The 17659-nt window shown below is 38.3% G+C and overlaps 1 protein-coding gene across 1 annotated transcript in view; it reads right to left on the minus strand.

The window, feature by feature from the left end:
- Positions 1–17659, minus strand: part of MAP3K1 (mitogen-activated protein kinase kinase kinase 1) — a 39052-nt gene that overhangs the window by 7738 nt on the left and 13655 nt on the right. The window contains exons 6-17 of the mRNA XM_014587987.2: positions 15458–15579; positions 14770–14851; positions 14484–14652; positions 11723–12001; positions 9339–9460; positions 5568–5659; positions 4892–5081; positions 3296–4577; positions 2784–2936; positions 1930–2092; positions 1243–1374; positions 178–320 (exon numbers count right to left, since the gene is read on the minus strand). Coding sequence (XP_014443473.1) covers positions 178–320; positions 1243–1374; positions 1930–2092; positions 2784–2936; positions 3296–4577; positions 4892–5081; positions 5568–5659; positions 9339–9460; positions 11723–12001; positions 14484–14652; positions 14770–14851; positions 15458–15579 — 2929 coding nt within the window. The remainder of the gene's footprint in view (positions 1–177; positions 321–1242; positions 1375–1929; positions 2093–2783; positions 2937–3295; positions 4578–4891; positions 5082–5567; positions 5660–9338; positions 9461–11722; positions 12002–14483; positions 14653–14769; positions 14852–15457; positions 15580–17659) is intronic.

Consider the following 17659-nt stretch of genomic DNA (forward strand, 5'->3'; position numbering starts at 1 on the left):
GACGGCAAGGCTGGGCACAAGGAACTGAAGTCAAGGATGTTCTTAATGTCTTATTTGTAGGGCCAGCCACTTCCGATTGGTAAACACATACTGGATGCCAGTGCCAAATAATCTGGAATAACGACGACACTCGGAACTCCAAAATATTTTCTCATCACACTCAGAGCTGCTTCTCACCTCAGGTGCCATAAATGCAATTGTCCCCAATAACTGTCCCTGGAATTCTCCTGCACCAGTTCCTTTTGACGCCAACCTGGCTGCAGCTCCAAAATCTGCAATTCTCAGCCTCTGACCTGTGCTGTCAATTAGCAGATTGGCACCTGTCAACAAAAACAATAAATCACTTCACAATTAAACAAAAGAATGGACAGATAAAACTCAGTAAAATACTACTAAAATAGGACAATGACAAAGAAAGGAGTGGACTGTAAGTCAGTGGTTCAGAGAAATCTACTCTCTTCGGCCTTTATTTTATTATTGCTAGAGGCACACCAGTGTAAGTAGACTCTAAAGCCTCTGAGAGAAAGTCTGAAATACCAACTGTTAAAGGACAGAGAAAAGGGAAGAGAATGAGAGGAACTTTAAGGAGTAAGTGTTGAAACCTTTAACAGGATATTTCCCAACAAAATCTTTCTCTAGAATTCAATTTTTTTTTTTTGAGAGGTTTTCACTATAGGGCGCTTGCACCAAGGCCAAGTTAGGAAATCAGGAATGCTGGAAGAATTTCTGTGCTTAGTTCTGCTATGAATGAACAGTGAGATTTCAGAAAAGTCACAGACTCTTATGGATTTGAATAAACTTTTCCATGACTTGAGAAAGGCAGGTTAAATGATCCTTAAGGCTCTTTTCAGTTCTAATATTTTAGTGATTTAAGTTACTCAGGAAAAACAATACCACGTTAGAAACTTAGGTTAGAAGCTACTGACAAGGACAGTCCAAATTTTTTTTTTTTTTTTTAAGTTTTTGTCATAAGGCGTGTGTGTGCTTTCCAGAGAGAGAGAGAGAGAGATAGTGAAAGGGAAAGTGAGAAATCACCGCCTGGGGGGATGGCCATGCCACAATCCCTTCTCCTTCATTCCCAGTGTGATTTTCAAGCCACCAGGTCCAGGACTTAAACTGCAGCTGGCCATGTGGGAGTCCAGTGCCTTAACCATGCCACTTGCTGGCCCCCAAGAGTCCAAATTTTAAACTTATATTATTTTCTTCTTATTGTTATTAGATAATAATTGAAAGAAATCTTACCTTTGACATCCCTGTGAATGATCTGGTTTTCATGAAGATAGGAAAGGCCACGAAGCAACTGTTCAGTATAGTTAATAACTACTGATTCCTTGAAGGCGCCATATTTACTCAACAAATGAGCCACAGATCCTCCTATAAGACAAATATAAAATAGTACTATAATAAACTTAAGCCAGAATAAAAACTTTCTACACTTTGTTTCTTAGGCTTATACTATAGGAGCTCATACTCACATAGGAAATATTACATTCAAAAGGTACACCTGAAGTGAAACTAATTTAAAAACTGATACATACCCGTACCATTTCAAAAACCTATCAGTTAAGAGGTATTTTTACAGAAGCCTAATGGGACTAGTTCACTGGAGGATGAAAATTTCATAAAACTTTAAAAGTTAACAATCTTGGATGGGACCAGCAGTTGGCGTAATGGCTATGTCGCTGGACTCCCATGTAGTCAACCACAGTTTGAGTCCTAGTTAAACTCATGTGGGGCACGTGTGTGTGCGTGCCCAGGATCCTGAAAGGAGAATGGATGAGAAGGGATTACAGCGTGACCATCCCCCATGGGGGGTGATTTCTCGCTTTCTGTCTCTCTGTCTTTCTGGTGAGCGCATGCACCCTATAGCAAAAAAAAAAAAAAAAAAAAAAAAAAGGGCTATTTTTGTCATTTTAAATGTGAACATACCTGCCATCCATTCAATGAAGAGATTGTAATTGCTCTTCTCACACGTGGCTCCCAACATCCTAATGATGTTCGGATGATTCAGATGGCTCATCATTCTTATCTCCTCTCTTAGTGCTTCCACAACTTCTTCTTGCTCAGAAGACGTGTTTCTGACATATGTCACCTGTTGTAGAAAAACAAGTTTCACAAGGGTTTGAATGCTGCTGAGTTTCTATTCATAGTCTGTATTAAAAATGTGACCTAAAATGGGCAATTGCAAATTAGCTGACACATTAATAACGGCATTTATGCTCATGGATGCAGTGTACTTTATTAAAATAAAAAGTCAGACTCTTTTAGACAACAGGAATCTAGCCTAAGGAGCAATGAAGTATCGGAAAAATGACAAATAACTGGGATATAGCCCATATTCTCACTGAACACAGAGCAAAAATAAGAGCCAATATGATTTAAAAATGAAAACCTTATTTTCATATTCTGATGAACATGTTAAGTATAAAAAGTAAACCACAGAAATCCTAAGATGGCTTTGTAGCAGTAGATTGCTGAAAGGATCTGAAACCGTAGAATGTAACTGAAGAAGTATGTCTACTAACTAGAAAAAAACCAACCAACTGACTTATCTCCCAAAACTGCTATAATGCCAACTGTGGCATTGTACCTTAAAATGATCATCCTTTGACTTTAACTATAATAGAATTTAGTGCTTTAGAAATGCCTTTTTTGAAAGGCTTCTTAATGCTTAGAGAACTGAAGTACACACAGATATGGATGTATCCTTTATTTTTTTTTAAGTTGCTCACACTTCATTTTACAATTTAAATCATTTCATGTAATGTTCACTAGATATTTACCTGTTTAACAGCCATTAAAGTTCCAGTTCCCACATCTTGCGCCTGATAACAAGAAGAAAATGCTCCAAGGCCTATCTGCTGACCTTTCAGCCATTCAGTGTCTTCTCTATAAGGCTGTTTTGCTTTGGTATGTCCCGGTAGAGTCTCTGGTGTCTACATATTAAATGAAAGCAATCTTTTTATTCTTAGGTTAAAAGAGTTAAGACTTTGTGAAATTAGCCTGCCAAAATATTATTCATGTTCAATGTGGCTTCCCAAGCGACCTATGACCTTGACCCCTACATGGAGAGTGATGGTAACCAATGTCAAATGCAGATGTGATCACCTTACAGGACCAACAGAAACAGTTCTGAGATAGGCCAGGAGTATTTCTGTTTGATGACGCAAACATTATTTTTGTAATAATGGTACATGAAAAACCTGCTGAAGACGTTAATTCATGTTTAATGAATTAGATTGATTTCAGCATGGCCCGAGGAAACGCTCTAACCTCTTAGAGACTCTATACTTACATCCTGTTGAATGATGATGATATCTTCTCCATTTTCAACCTGTAGCTGAGGAACTATGGGGAGGGCATCCTGAGACGCTGACATTGCCATGGCAATTGCTAAAGCTTCTTCTTCTTCAGCTTCCATCTTTTCTTTGCACTTCTGATTATGATTCACATCATCTTTGTAGGTATCATCATTTTCAGCCTTTTCAGGAGAAAGGACAGCAACTTCTGATTTGAAAGTCACTGTGGTGTCACTTGAAGGCATAGATGCTTCAAGAAGGTCCTCGATGCTGGAGTTGAGCTCTGTATTGACATCTAATCTGCACTTCTCCTCTACTGGGGTGAACACTGTCTCGTCACTGGGTATGACAGCATTACTACTATTGCTGCTATTGCCAAAGCTGTCATCACACTTGGAAGTACTGTTCAGATCAAGTGTCATGCTATTTTTTGAGGCATCTCCCTGTTTACTTATATTAGCTGGGGTAGGTCGAGATGGCTTTGGCCTGTGTATGTTACAGGAGGGCAGGGGTCTTGACTGAGTAAAGATAGGGGAAAGTTTATCTGAGTCTTTGTTTTCAGAACAGTTTCTCTGGAATTGTAGAGAAAACTTGCGCTGTGTCTGAGGAGATGCAGAAGGTATTTTGCAGGGAATGAATCCCTGGGGTCTATGCTTAGAGACATCTGTGACAGTGCCAGCTGGTACAGATGGGGCAGAGGAAGAAGGGGTTGACGAGGCAGGGAACATTAACTGGGAATGATGAGATAAAGGAGAGGAGTTCAAACACTGACTGTGGGGTCTGCCTTTTGTTTGAACCATTGGCTTTGGTTGCTCCGTTGTAGTCGAACAAGGAAGTCCTACTGAAACATTGGCCAGCCTGTCAGAAATGTCCTCTGAACTGGCACTCAATTTTGTGGCACATAATCCTTTTCCAGTTTTCTCTAAATGAACTGTGCGTTCAAGGGAACTGTTCTCCACGGCTTCTGGATAGCTGTTAGGGCTGGATGCCTGCAAAAAGGCATCCCGTTGACCATCTGAAGTGTCTTCTATGCCCAGCTGGACAGCCTCAGCAATCTCCACCTCGTCTGCAATAGCCATCAAACGGCGGCGCATCCTGGTGAAGTGAGTGGAACTGGAAACGCTCAGCATTTCTAACAGTTTTGAAAACACATTGGGTACGGCAGTAACCATTCTTGCAGAACTCAGATATATCCTTCGGGACAGTTTACCGACCATTGAGTGGGAATTATCAATGGACTGTAACGCAAAGGTTAAGAGGGACAGCAGCTTCTTATACCTGAAAGAAAAAAACAAATTCAGTTTCTAGAAAAGTTCTAACTACTGAAAAACATATCCAAATAAAAAAGTACCGATTTGTAGCTTGTATACAAACTTCAAAAACATTTCAATATAAATTAAAATTTTAATTAAACAATCTAGACTTCAGGTTTTTATGACAATCAAGTATTAAGGTATTAGTAACCCATGTATGCTTTGTAATTTCCAAGTCTTTCATTTACAAGTCTGAAATGCGTCATTCTTGGGGAGGTATAGGGTGGGTAGGAAAAGGAAAGCGATATATTTATATATATATTTCGGAAGAAAAGTTACCTGATTTCCACAGGCTCAGCTTGTGACACATCAGTACTGACAATATGAGGATAAAATTCGGCAGGAAATTCCAACAAAAGTCTATCTATAAGACAAAGGCGGCCTAGGAGTTCTTGCCAGTTATTTGATTCAGTTTGGTTTCCAAGTATACAACTTAAGACATAATCAACACCACCAATACCAATGGATCCTACAAAAAAAGAATATAAAAATGAATACCTGAAAAAGGTGATATTAAAATCTAAAATACGGCCAAAGGATAAAAACGGAAATACTTTGAATTGTATTAGTTTTAAGAATCTCTCTTTCAGATTAATTCATATTTTTTTTCCTTTTATTTATTTATTTTTAAATATTTGCTGTAGGGCACAGAGGGAAAGTGAGAAAGCAACCCACCAGTAGAGATGGCCATGCCACAATCCCTCCTCCTCTGTTCTCCTCTTGGGGGTTTGGGCCTGACACACATGTACCTGGTGTGTTTTCGAGCCACTGGGCCCAGGACTTGAACTATGCAGCTGGCCATGTGGGCATTTATATTTCAAACATTAGTTGACAGATCAAATTATAAAACTATTTTAAAATTCTGTAATTGCCCCATGAGAGATTATGAGATCAGATAGGCTCTTAAGGCAAATGATAAAAGATACTATAACAATTTTAAGTAAAAAGTTATTACCAGCTTTAAGTATTTCTCTACCAACTGCCAGCTCTCCTGCTTGGCCTCTGCACAATTCCAACAGTGTTGATATGGACAGCTGACTTGTGCGGCTGAAAATGAAAAGAAAATGACGTTAATCTGGGATTCTGGATAAACTGTACATCATTATTAGAATAGTAATGTACTACCTTCTGAGAAAGACAAAATTTTTTTCAGAAGTATTTTCTACCACTGAAATCACATTTACTATATCACACTATAATATTATTATTTGATCTAAATTCATACATTTTACCTTATCATTCTATATTAAATAAACACACAATCTTAAATACTGGCTCTTAGACAATAAGTATTAACTTAAATATAGAATAAGATGAAAGTTCTTTTTTTCTTTTTTTTTAGAGATTTTTGCTATATGGTGTGTGTACTCGCCAGAGAGACAGAGACAAGAGAGACAGAAACGAGAAATCACCCCCAAGGAGGATGGCCACACTGCAATCCCTTCTCCACTCTCCTCTTGGGATTTTGGGCACGCACGCACATGCACTCAGTGTGAGTTTCAAACCGCCAGGTTCAGGACTTGAACTGGTCGACACATTGAGAGTCCAGCACCCTAACTATTATACTACCTGCTGGCCTCAAAAAGCTTATACCATCATTGTATCTTTTTAAAAATAAAAAAGAAATAAAGACCTAGATGTTCGATGTCTGAACTTTCATTATGTAAGAATCCCCTGAATTAAAAATAAACCTTCCCAGGCTGGCCGTGTCATGGCGGTTAAGGTAGCTATCTCATGGGGCCAACCACCAAGTTTGAGTGCAGGACCCGGCAGTTTGATGAACATGCTGGGTATATGTGCATGCATGCCCAAAATGAGGGAAAAGATAAAGGAAAAGGAATTGTAGTGTGACCATTCCCCGTGTGTGGGGTGCTTTCCCACCTTCCCTCTCTCGGTTTATCTCTGTCTCTCTCCGGTGAGTGCACATCCCCGCTAGCAAAATTAAAAATAATAAAGCCTTCCCATCCAAAACCCATATATTCTCTTACATAGCTAGAATGAATTTCAAATATTACAAAATTGTTTTTCATTTTAAAAACATTTTTTATTAATGAAAGAGCACGTGTGTGTGCACGTGAGAATGAGTGTATGAGAGAGAGAGAGGCAGGCATGAGCGCACCCTCCAGAGTCTGATCACAAAGCGATCTCCTCCTTTTAGTCCACCTGCCTGTCTGATGTTGTGCATTCATGTGTGCCTAGTGTGTTTTAGGCTGACAGGGCCAAGGATTTGAACCATGGTTGTCATGTGGGATCCAGCTTCTCTTAAGCAACGTATTACTTCTGTTTCATGAAGCCACTCCTGAATATAAAAGCTCTTTACAGTATTTCTTATGGTCATTCAAGTAATCAGGCGAACAATGTAATTTTAGAATTTCATAAAGTGGATAACAAAACAAGTGTCACAAAAGCATTATAGTTTTTTTTTTTTTTGGAGAGGTTTTTCACTATAGGGCGCGTGTGCTCGCCAGACAGACAGAGAGAGACATAGAGACAGAAAGCGAGAAATCACCCCCCAGGGAGGATGGTCACGCCGCAATCCCTTCTCCTCCATTCTCCTCTTGGGATCTTGGGCACGCACGCACACGTGCCCAGTGTGAGTTTTAAGCCACTGGGTCTGGGACGTGAACCATGGTCGACTATGTGGGAGTCCAGTGACACAGCCATTATGCTAACTGCTGGTTCCCAAAAGCATTATAGTTTTCAGAAAAATATCTAGCGTAACATTGAAAAATGACACAATATTTTTCATTGCAGTTTGCAAATTGTTTGTTAATTTACCATTTTTTTCAGATTACAATCATCTTGCCAAGTAATAAGAACACCTCCAATACTTTTAATTTGCAGGCGTGGGTACAGAAAACAACAATGGAGGCAAAAGACAGACTTCCCCAGATGAAGCTAAGTACTTAATTTTTGAGAACCTCTACAGATTAATGGCACAGGCAAAACAAGGGAGATTCAATACTTTCTGCCAACCAAGTTTTGTAGGATTTAAGGAGGCAGAAACTGCCAAACAAGGGATCAGCAGATGGTATAGTGGTTGGACTCCCGCATGATTGCCTGTAGTTCAAATCCCAGATCCAGCAGCTTGAAACTCACACTGGGTTCGTGCGTGTACATGCCCAAAATCTTGAGAGGAGAATGGAGGAGAAAGGACTGTGGTATGCCCATCCTCCCAGGGGGTAATTTCTCACTTTCTGTCTCTCTCTCTTTCTCTGTGTCTCTATGGTGAGTGCACACGCCTTACGGCAAAAAAATATCTTAAAAAAAAAAGAAAAGACAAGAAACTGCCAGACAATTATTACTATAGCTATGCTTATTAAATGAAAGGTCATCTTTTTCTCACGCTTTATGGAAAGGTAAAATAAGAGAACCACTGACCTAATAAAAGCATGGCTTGTGCTCACTTTTACTGTCAGCAACCCTAACTTCTCTACCCCATATATTTCTCCCAAATTAGGGATCATTTTCTAAAGTTTCTATTTTTTCTATGAGTGAGGGACACAAAGAATGAGAGTGTAGTGACAGAGAAATAGAGGAACAGCATCCCAACTGGGTCTTTATGTGCAATCCTGTCCCAGCCTAAGCTAGCCCTGGATCTTGAGGAAGCACCTGCTTGACATACTCAGAGAGCTCTGCAGACATGAATCTGGCCCCTTTCCATGTGGTCGGCTTTGTGGACCACTGTGTGTTACCACTGTGCCATCATTCAGCCCTGGTTAGCATTATTCTTATTCCTTGTCAATTCCTAAGAAATACTTTAGGATATTCCTAAAGATACTATTTTTTTAAAGAATTATTTTATTTAATCTTATTTACTTATTTTAATTTGACCAGAGAGGGACGGAGTGAGAGAGAGAGGCAAAGTGAGAAAGCAAGCCGCCAGGTCCAGGACTTGAATCACAGTTGGCCATGTGGGAGTCCAGTACACTTAACTATCATGCACCTGCCAGCACCCATTCCTAAGGATACTTTAAGAATATACGAACATTTCTAAAATTTCAGAAATACTCTAATAATTAAAGTAAGGTTTCATTTCATTAAACATAATGCAATGGCTTTTGGATCCTGATCAGTCATTAAGCAAACATAATGGTTTTACTGCTTCCTATCCTGTGTAAGTCATTCTTTAAAATGAGATACCTGACAGCTACTGACCCATATGCCAAGTACTGTTCTTATCAACCAGACTTCAGAGCAGGGATGCCGTTTAGCAGGATCAGCCACAACACAGCAACGTGGAGGTCCACGCAGTCTGTTAGCCTAGCTTTTACTCGCCATTAGTTCCTCTCCCTAGGCTCTAAGAGCTCCCCACCACCCCCCGCCAGAGGTTTTCACTACAGGGCGTGTGCGCTCACCAGACAGACAGACAGAAAGCGAGAAATCACCCCCAGGGGGGATGGCCACGCTGCAATCCCTTCTCCTCCATTCTCCTCTCGGGATCTTGGGCACGCACGCACATGTGCCCAGCGTGAATCTAAGCCACCGGGTCTGGGACGCGAACCATGGTCGACTACGTTGGAGTCCAGCGACATAGTCATTACGCTAACTGCTGGTCCTAAAGCTCTAAGAGCTTTAAGTGTTACATTTTAATTTCAAATATCACATTAAAAATATTAAAAGACTAATTTTATAAATATGTATCAAACACTCATGAGGTATAAGGCTTGGCACTAAGCACTTTTAATAAAAGATGGTTTGAAATGGTTCAGCAATAAGTTCTTACCTATTGGCATCTGCACATTTGACAAGAATGGTATCTACAACTGGCCGGAGAAGTCTCTGAAGTTTAATTCTTTCTGCCAAACTGTGACAAGGAGTATATACCAGCATGGCTCTCAATGTTTTCTGGAGGGAAAAGGTAGAAGTCAGTTTAACTACATTTAAAAAGCATTAGAGAAAATAAATTAATAAGATAATGTGAACAACAAAATGAATGATAGAAATGGATAATAACCCACAGATTTAAGGATTTTTAGTAAGATTTATTTTTATTTATTATTATTTAATTTACTACAGGCATGTGTGTTCACCAGAGACAGAGGGAGAGAGAGAAAGTGAAAAAGCAAGCCGCCAGGTCCAGGGCTCAAACTGCGGTTGGTCATGTGGGAATCCAGTGCCCTAAATCACTATGCTACCTGCAGACAGTAGCAGACAGTAAGGCGATGTATGGTGTGTGCAGACGGAAGAGATGGCCGCTGCCTGGGAAGGTTGAGGAAGCTCTGCCGAGGGGGACTAGTAAAAAGAGGACTGTACTTGCACTTGACAAAGCCTGTAGGTTTGTACAGGAAAACATTAAGAAATAGGAGGTAGGGGCCAGCAGGTGGCTTGGTGGTTAACATGCTGGATTCCCACAAGGCTGACTATGGTTTGAGTCCCAGACCTTGCAGCTTGCTTTCTCATTTCCCTTCCCTTTCTCTCAGGTGAATGTGTGTACCCTATAGTAAATTAAATAATAGTAATAAATACAACTAAATAAAAAATTAAAAAATTATTTTAAAAAGTAGGAAGTAAAAAAGTGGGCTGAGACCAGTGGTTTGTGTTCTATACTATGCTGATCCTCCTGATCCTTCATGAAAAAACAGGCCATAGTAAAATACATTTAGGAAGTAACAGATCTATTTACCCTCATATTCACCAATTTTAACTGAACACAGAACTCTTTCCATAAGGAACTTTTCCCAATCAAGCCCAACAACCACGGACTGTGCTTCAGGAAATGCTGTTGAAACAGCAGAAACTTCTAAAGGTTCCTAAGGGAGCTGGGCAATAATCAAAGTGGTGTCTTAGAAATAATGATAGTTATTGTACATCAAATGTCCTCTTACAACGTGCCAGACATCATGGTCAGTGGTTTCTACACAATCTCATTTCAAATCCAAGAGGTAAATATTTTTTATGTTATCGAGGAAAAACTAAGTTTAAAAGAGGTAAAATACCTTTCCTAAAGTCATGCTGCTAGCAAATGAGAGAACAGAATTTCAATCAATTCTAATATAAACTTGACCATGCGTCCAGATTACTAATGTAGTTATAGTTAAAGAGCACATTATTCAAGTATCCCAGTTGAGATGGCAAACTATAAGGCCACCCACTTAGGATCCCGCATTCATGTTCCTAACTATCATGCTGTCCTACCTCTCAAGAAGATTTATTAGGCACAGTTGTTGGAAGATGGATTATAAAAAGATTGAGAGAGGAAGCAGAGAGACCAATGAGTTTTTAAAACAGACTAGACAAGAATTATTCTAAGGCAACTGTCTTGAAGTAGGGCCATTTGGATCCCCAGTGGACATTCTGCAATGCCTCAAGACATTCTTGGGTGGGGTGGGAGTGGGTTTGCAACTAGTATCTAACGGGTAGAGACTACAGATGCTGCTAAACATCTCACAATGCATGAGGCAGCAAGTCTGTCCCCTCCCCCAAGTAATTATGGCCTAGTGTCAATAGTGCTCTACAGAGATACAAGGGGTCTTTAAACAAGTTCATGACAGTGTACATTATGAAATCGTTATGGACTAAAAAAAAAATTTTGCACCAAAATGAACACATATTTTAATCCCATTGTTCTATGAACTTTTTGAAGTTCCCTAGAGTAAATACCAAGAATAGAGAAAAACCAAATTAGTTACCAAAATTAGCTTCTTGTCACTCTATCCCACTTATGAAAGACAATGTCTAACAAGTTCATCAAGAGTCAGACAAGTGTTAATTAAAAACGAATTCTCCTTAATATATTCAATATACTTAACTTACTGATATTAAATTAAACAAATCAAAATAACTTTAGTCACTGTGCTCTCTCAGAAAGCATTTTTAGTTTGGTCACGTGTGAGATACCTGCTCAGGAAAACGTAAAGACCTGAACAGTGAGACACTGCTACATTAGGGAGGAAAAGCCAACAGTGCAAGGAAATCTGGACAGGTTAAAAAATCAGTAAAATTCTCATGAACAGTTGCAATGTCGTAAGATTATAGAATGACAATAAAATTTGGATTTTCCAAAATTAAATTAGGTAAAGGAGGTCTATCATATCTTAGAAACACTATCTATAAACCATCAAAAAAAAAAAAGCCATGATAAGATGGTTATGGAATAAAGCTACTTACTAAAGCAGCAACGTACACTTTGTAGACAGGGTCCGCACAGACCATGGACAAAACGTTGCAGCAGGCCTCCACCACGTCTCCTGAGACACTGGTTTGGGAAGACCCGCTGGTGGCTCCGGCACTCGGGCTGCTCCCACTGCTGCCCCCAGAATTTCCAGTGCTCTCCCCATTCGCCAACAGCAGGGCCCCACTGACATCGTGGGATAGACGCCGGAGGGCCATCTCCCTTACATTCCAGTTTCTAGAAAATAAGCAGCCAACGAGTTCCATTCCAAACACCTAATGTCAAACAAACGAAATGAATTTAAAGTGAAGAAAGCCCACAGTATTTTGAGTGAAGTATGATTTTTGATTACTTTTATTTTTTTTAAAGACATTTCTTAAACCTTCATCATAGTATACAATTTCAAGTATGTCCAGCTACTTAAAATCACAAGGACAAATTTTATACTCAAGTATAATTATCAAAAATCATTAACATTAGCTCAAGTAAAATGTAAGAGTAGACTCTATTAGTGTACTTAGTCCTACATACATTTCTCTGCCTGTACCCTCATGCTTATCACACAGCTCAGAGCCTATAGCAAGATAACACAAAATCAAATCAAGGAAGGCTCTGGAGCAGAGGGTTAAGAGGTATCGAGTATTTCCCCTACAGGTGACAGCATTAAATTAACCAAATTAACCTTTTATACAGGAAGGTGAAAAAAAACCTAGATAAAATAGGTGGGACTATAGATAGTAAATGGGAGTAGAAAAATGAAACAAAGAAAAACTTTGATAGTGTTTAAATCAGCGAAGAAGGGGCCAGGGGCCAGCAGGTGGCATGGTGGTTAAGGTACTAGACACTCTCACGTGGCTGACTATGGTTCAAATTTCGGACCTCATGGTTTGAAAACCATGCCAGCTTGTGTGTGTGTCCCCAAAATCCCGAGAGGAGAATGGAGGACAAAGGACTGTGGTGTGGCCATCCTTCTTGGGGGGCGTGATAAATCACTTTCTCATTTTTCTTCTCTCTGATTGAGAGCATGTGCCCTATAGCAAAAACCTTAAAAAAAAAAAAAAAAAAAAAGAAAGAAAGAAAAAAAGGGAAAAAGATAAAGATATACCCAGAATTAATGTGGATGTTGTTACAATCATCATTACCATGTCTTGGAAGCTACAGAGTCCCTTAAAGAAAGGAAAGGGTAAATGGTCTCTACATTATAGGACAATTACCTAAAAGTAAGTTTAATACCTAAAACAATTTATTATGTGGGAAAAAAATTCTAAACATCGGATGAATAAACACAACTTTTGGGAAAACAAATCATGACATATTTATTTTGCATATATTCTATTACAAAGGGATAGTATAGTAGAACTGACTAGAATATAGTGAACTTCTGGCACTGTTAAGTAGCACACCACTATTTACACAGTTTTACATGGCATATAAAAATAAAAAACTAGAGACAGGACCAGCAGATGGCCTAGTGGTTAAGGCACTGGACTCCCATAAGGTTGACCACAGTCTGTGTCCTGGACTTAGCGGCTTGAAACTCACGCTGGGCACATGTGTATGTTCTCAAAATCCTGAGAGGAGAATGGAGAAGGGACTGTGGTGTGGCCATGTCCCCAAGGGGTGATTTCTCACTCTCTCTCTCTCTGTGCCTTCTGTGAGTACACATGCCACATGGCAAAAATCTCTCTTAAAAAAAAAAAAAAATCTCTCTAACAACCACCAAAAAACTCCTACCAGGAATATATAGTGTTGTACCACTAAAGTGTAAGTAAAACACACTGAACTGTTGCCTTAAAAGATGGCATCTAATATCTCAGAATGAACCAGAGAGTTCTCTGAGGGCTCATGAAGGAGCAGATGAAGGCCTAAATCAAAGGCCATTAATGAATTAAAAAAATAAGATGTGTTTATTAATTTTGCAGATTTTGTAAGATTCATAATGGCCTGCAAACATCCTTAAAAAAGAGAATTTCAAAGCTGTAGTATACAGTGGTCATGAAGTGAAACAGGAAACAAATCCTAATGATACTCAACCTTAATGGATTAATGCCTCTATGTTCACAAATTTAATAGTATTCATACAGTATCCAGCAGGATGTAACAGATTATCAAAAACAATGATGTTACTTCACTACAGTCTACTATAACACTGTATTGTTCTGGTTTTCTACATTTTTTAAATAACGGACTAAGCACTCAATAACCAAAAGTAACATCAGAAACCATAACCCCTAATAACTAAGGATGAATAAGCATTCAATCAGAAGTGAAGGTAAAGGAATGGAAACCGTCCTTACAAATAAAGATGACTCATACAACATGAAGGCCACACTCTTCCTCTCACTCATCCACTCAGCAAACTATCAAGCACCCAGTATATGCCAACGGGATGCAAAAAGAGAAACTGCATTTAAATGGCAGCAAGCAAGAAAAAAGAAAATGTCAGTAACAGGGATTAAACACTGAAAAAAGCAAGCAGTGAGGAGTTCTAGTTTCTCGCTTTGAGTAACCTTTTATATCTGTTAGTGCAGAAAAATGTTCTAGATATGAGAAGTGAACTACAAAGAAGTTTTAAAGTGTAAATTCTCTAGTAAGGAGAACAGTATCACTACCAAAAGTAAAATGAAAACTTCCAGTGGAATAAGAGTCATAACAGAGCAAAAGTATTTGCTTAAATTATAAGCCAACAGAAGGGAGTAAATACATTAATGATGTATAAATGTTTCTTTGAGAAGTGAAGAATAAAGAACTACCTACCTGAATCCATGGCTCAGCTAAATCTTTATAAGCAGGGGGGATCTGCTGAGTTCCATAATGAGTGAGGTTAAAATTGCTCTCTGGAATCCTTCTCTGCGACCCAGCTAAGGGCTGCTGCTGTGCAGCTCGCAGGGAAGAAGGGGAGTCCACCGGGCTTGACAACTCGTGGCTGAAATGAAAAGTAGCAAAACTTGATGAAAACTATCAACACATTTAAATCCCACTTGGAGACCATTTTTATTTTTTTTTTATGAAACATACAAGTCACTCAGGTAGAATGTATTACCTGTAAAAATCATGGGATCGCCACTTAGACCTACAAAGGGGACATATTAAAGGTTCTCTATTTCTTCTACATTCTTCTGCCCCTGAAAAATCAAAAGAAAACCATTTAAAAAATGTAAATATTTAACATTAAGTATTTATAATGCAATTGTTCATGATGGCTAGCAAAGGACTTACAGGAAAGGCATCTCAAAAAATAACCTGAAAGAGTACTTAATACATGAAAGCAGGTTAACACAGCAAGGTCAATTGTTCAATGTTATGTCTTTTTGCAAAGGTTGTTTTATTAGTTATGATAACATGTACTTTGCCTGCTATTCTTCAAAATGTTCTGCCCTGCGTGGTTACCTGGTAAAGTCATTCCACTTCCGCTTTGAGACTGCCCTCTCTGTACTGCCTGCCCAGGCCTCCTTCCCCCTTCTTCCTTCTACGCACACCCCTGGGCTGGAAGGCTTTCTAATCCTGTGGACTCCTCTGTTACCATACCTATGACATATATTGCATTTCTTTGCTAACACAGCTCATCTCCTAAACAGATCCTAAATTCCAATTTGTTGAAAAATTAACATGAGCCCTAGATAAAGCTTTTCTCCTCCCTCTCACCAATCTCCCAAAAGCCATCTTAAATAATACAGTTAGCTCATAGAGCAAAGGTGTTACTTAAGCATGGGAAGAAAAGGAGCACCTACAAATGGACATGCAATGGTGGTGCAGCTTGTTCCTGCAGCCATCTTCACACACTGTCAGGCTTTCCTCATCAAGCATGCCCAACAAGCAAATAGGACACATTTGCTCCTCTTCATCTTTTATGCTATAAGGATGGGGAAGCAAAAGTATTAAGCACGAAAGAAAATAAGACATTCGACGCATATGCTAAAAACAATTTCTGCTTCTTTGCAGGATGAATGCACTAAGACATTCTTGTTTAAGAACATTTTAAATAACTATTTGAGAAATAACCATTTATCCTACTACTGTATAGCGATTTTAAATCAGATTCACATGCCTGTGTATTTATAGATTGTGGGTAGGAACTTACCTGCCTCTTCTATCAATACAATTCAATATATGCACTGGGAAGTCAGAAAGAACATTTTCATCCCTCAAATTCTATTATTCTACCTTTTAAACAAACAAACTGCTATAAGGTTTGACTTATCACACTCATGGATACCAGTTTCATAATTTTGAGTATCAGAGTACCTTAGCCAAATCTAAGCCATGTCCTCAATGTGAATGCCCTTTTCAGACACTTTCAGTGGCAGTAAACTGGTTTAATTTCCCCAAGTTTAGAATCATATGTCACATTTTAAGTGTATACAAACTTTCACCTAAACTTCTAGAAACATAGTGTAGAAAACAAATACAAGGAGATACATGAGAATGTTCACTGCAGTATTAAACATAATAAAAAATATCAAAATAATCAAATAAAAACAAATTATGGTATACCTAGGCACTATGCAGTCTTTAAAAAGGAAGAAAAAGGGCCAGCTCTGAGACCTCGTAGTTAAGGAAGCTGGGTCCACATGGCAGACTGCAGTTTGAGTCCTGACCTTGGCTCAAAATTAGAAAAATTTGAAGCACTTATTAGGCAACCAAAAAAAAAAAAAACAAAAAACCAAAAACCAAAAACACCAGAGGTTCACTAATGTTCATTAAGCCAATGGCAAAATAAATTGTGCTATAGCAACATAATCTTATGTAGTCATGAAAATTAAAAAAAAAAGTGTTTATTAACCAACAGGAATGTGCAAGTTATGTGCTTAAGTATGGAAGCAAAGAAGAATTTTATTTCCTTGCTTTATATAATTTTAAAAAGCTGTATTAAACTGTTAATAGCACTTATTTTGTTAATAGCACTTATTTTGTGTGCAGTCAGCCTAGTAAGTGGGTTTTTACTTTCTGTTTTATAAACATTTTTGTTTGAGTCTTTATGATGTAATAAATGACTTTTAAAATCAGTAATAATATTTTTACTACAAAATAAAGACAAGGCTCTGGGATGATAAATAAATCATCTGAAATTGTAAAATCAGTTTGTAACAAACCTATTGTTACACTATCTGGGAAAAATATGCTACAACTTCTCTCAAGTTAGAAAATCTGGAGTCTGCTAAGCTCGGGCTCTCTCCTGGGCCCAATGGTGCACTTCTACTAGACTTCAACTGTATTTCCTGAAAAACAGGTCTGAGTGACTGAGAGCAAAATTACTCGTTTCTCATATGCACAAAGAACTTTCCGAAGAGCTTAACAAAGAGGATAGCAAAGTCTCAATGAGTGATTCCTCAGGTGAAGGCACACTTCTTAGTCTCTCCCACTGCTGATTTATCATCTTTTCATAATTAAGGAAGGAGTATGAGTGGGCAAAAGTTGTCAAAGTAAATATGTATAGTGACAAAATATTAAGAGCATTACTGACTTAATACGTAACAATTACTGACTTAATTCACAACAATTTGTAATAAAAATATTAAGAGGCAAAAATGATTCCAAGAACATTATGTTTTCAAATAATTCTATCAAAATTAGCTTGTTTGAAAGAGGAAACATGAAGTTTCATGATTTAGTCAAATGGCAAATATGTTGTTTAAATGTTTTCTAAAAACTTGAAAAAAATGCTATTCTGCAGTATTTTCTGCCTATCTTTTTTCCAAATATGTATTTTATAAATATTGTTCAGACATTTATCTATATATCTGCTCTTATCATTAAACTTTTCATACATGTAATTTTTCTCAGTTATATTTGTGGTGGTAAAATATCACAACATAAAATTTACCGTCTTACTTATTTCTGAGTGTAGTTCAATGATAGTAAATAATCTTTATCACCAACCAGATCCAGAATTTCAAAAAAAAATTTTTCCTTTGGTGTGTGTTTGCACATCA

This window comes from Tupaia chinensis, unplaced genomic scaffold (assembly GCF_000334495.1).
Source record: "Tupaia chinensis unplaced genomic scaffold, TupChi_1.0 Scaffold000251_1, whole genome shotgun sequence".
In the NCBI taxonomy this organism is placed as follows: Eukaryota; Metazoa; Chordata; class Mammalia; order Scandentia; family Tupaiidae; genus Tupaia; species Tupaia belangeri.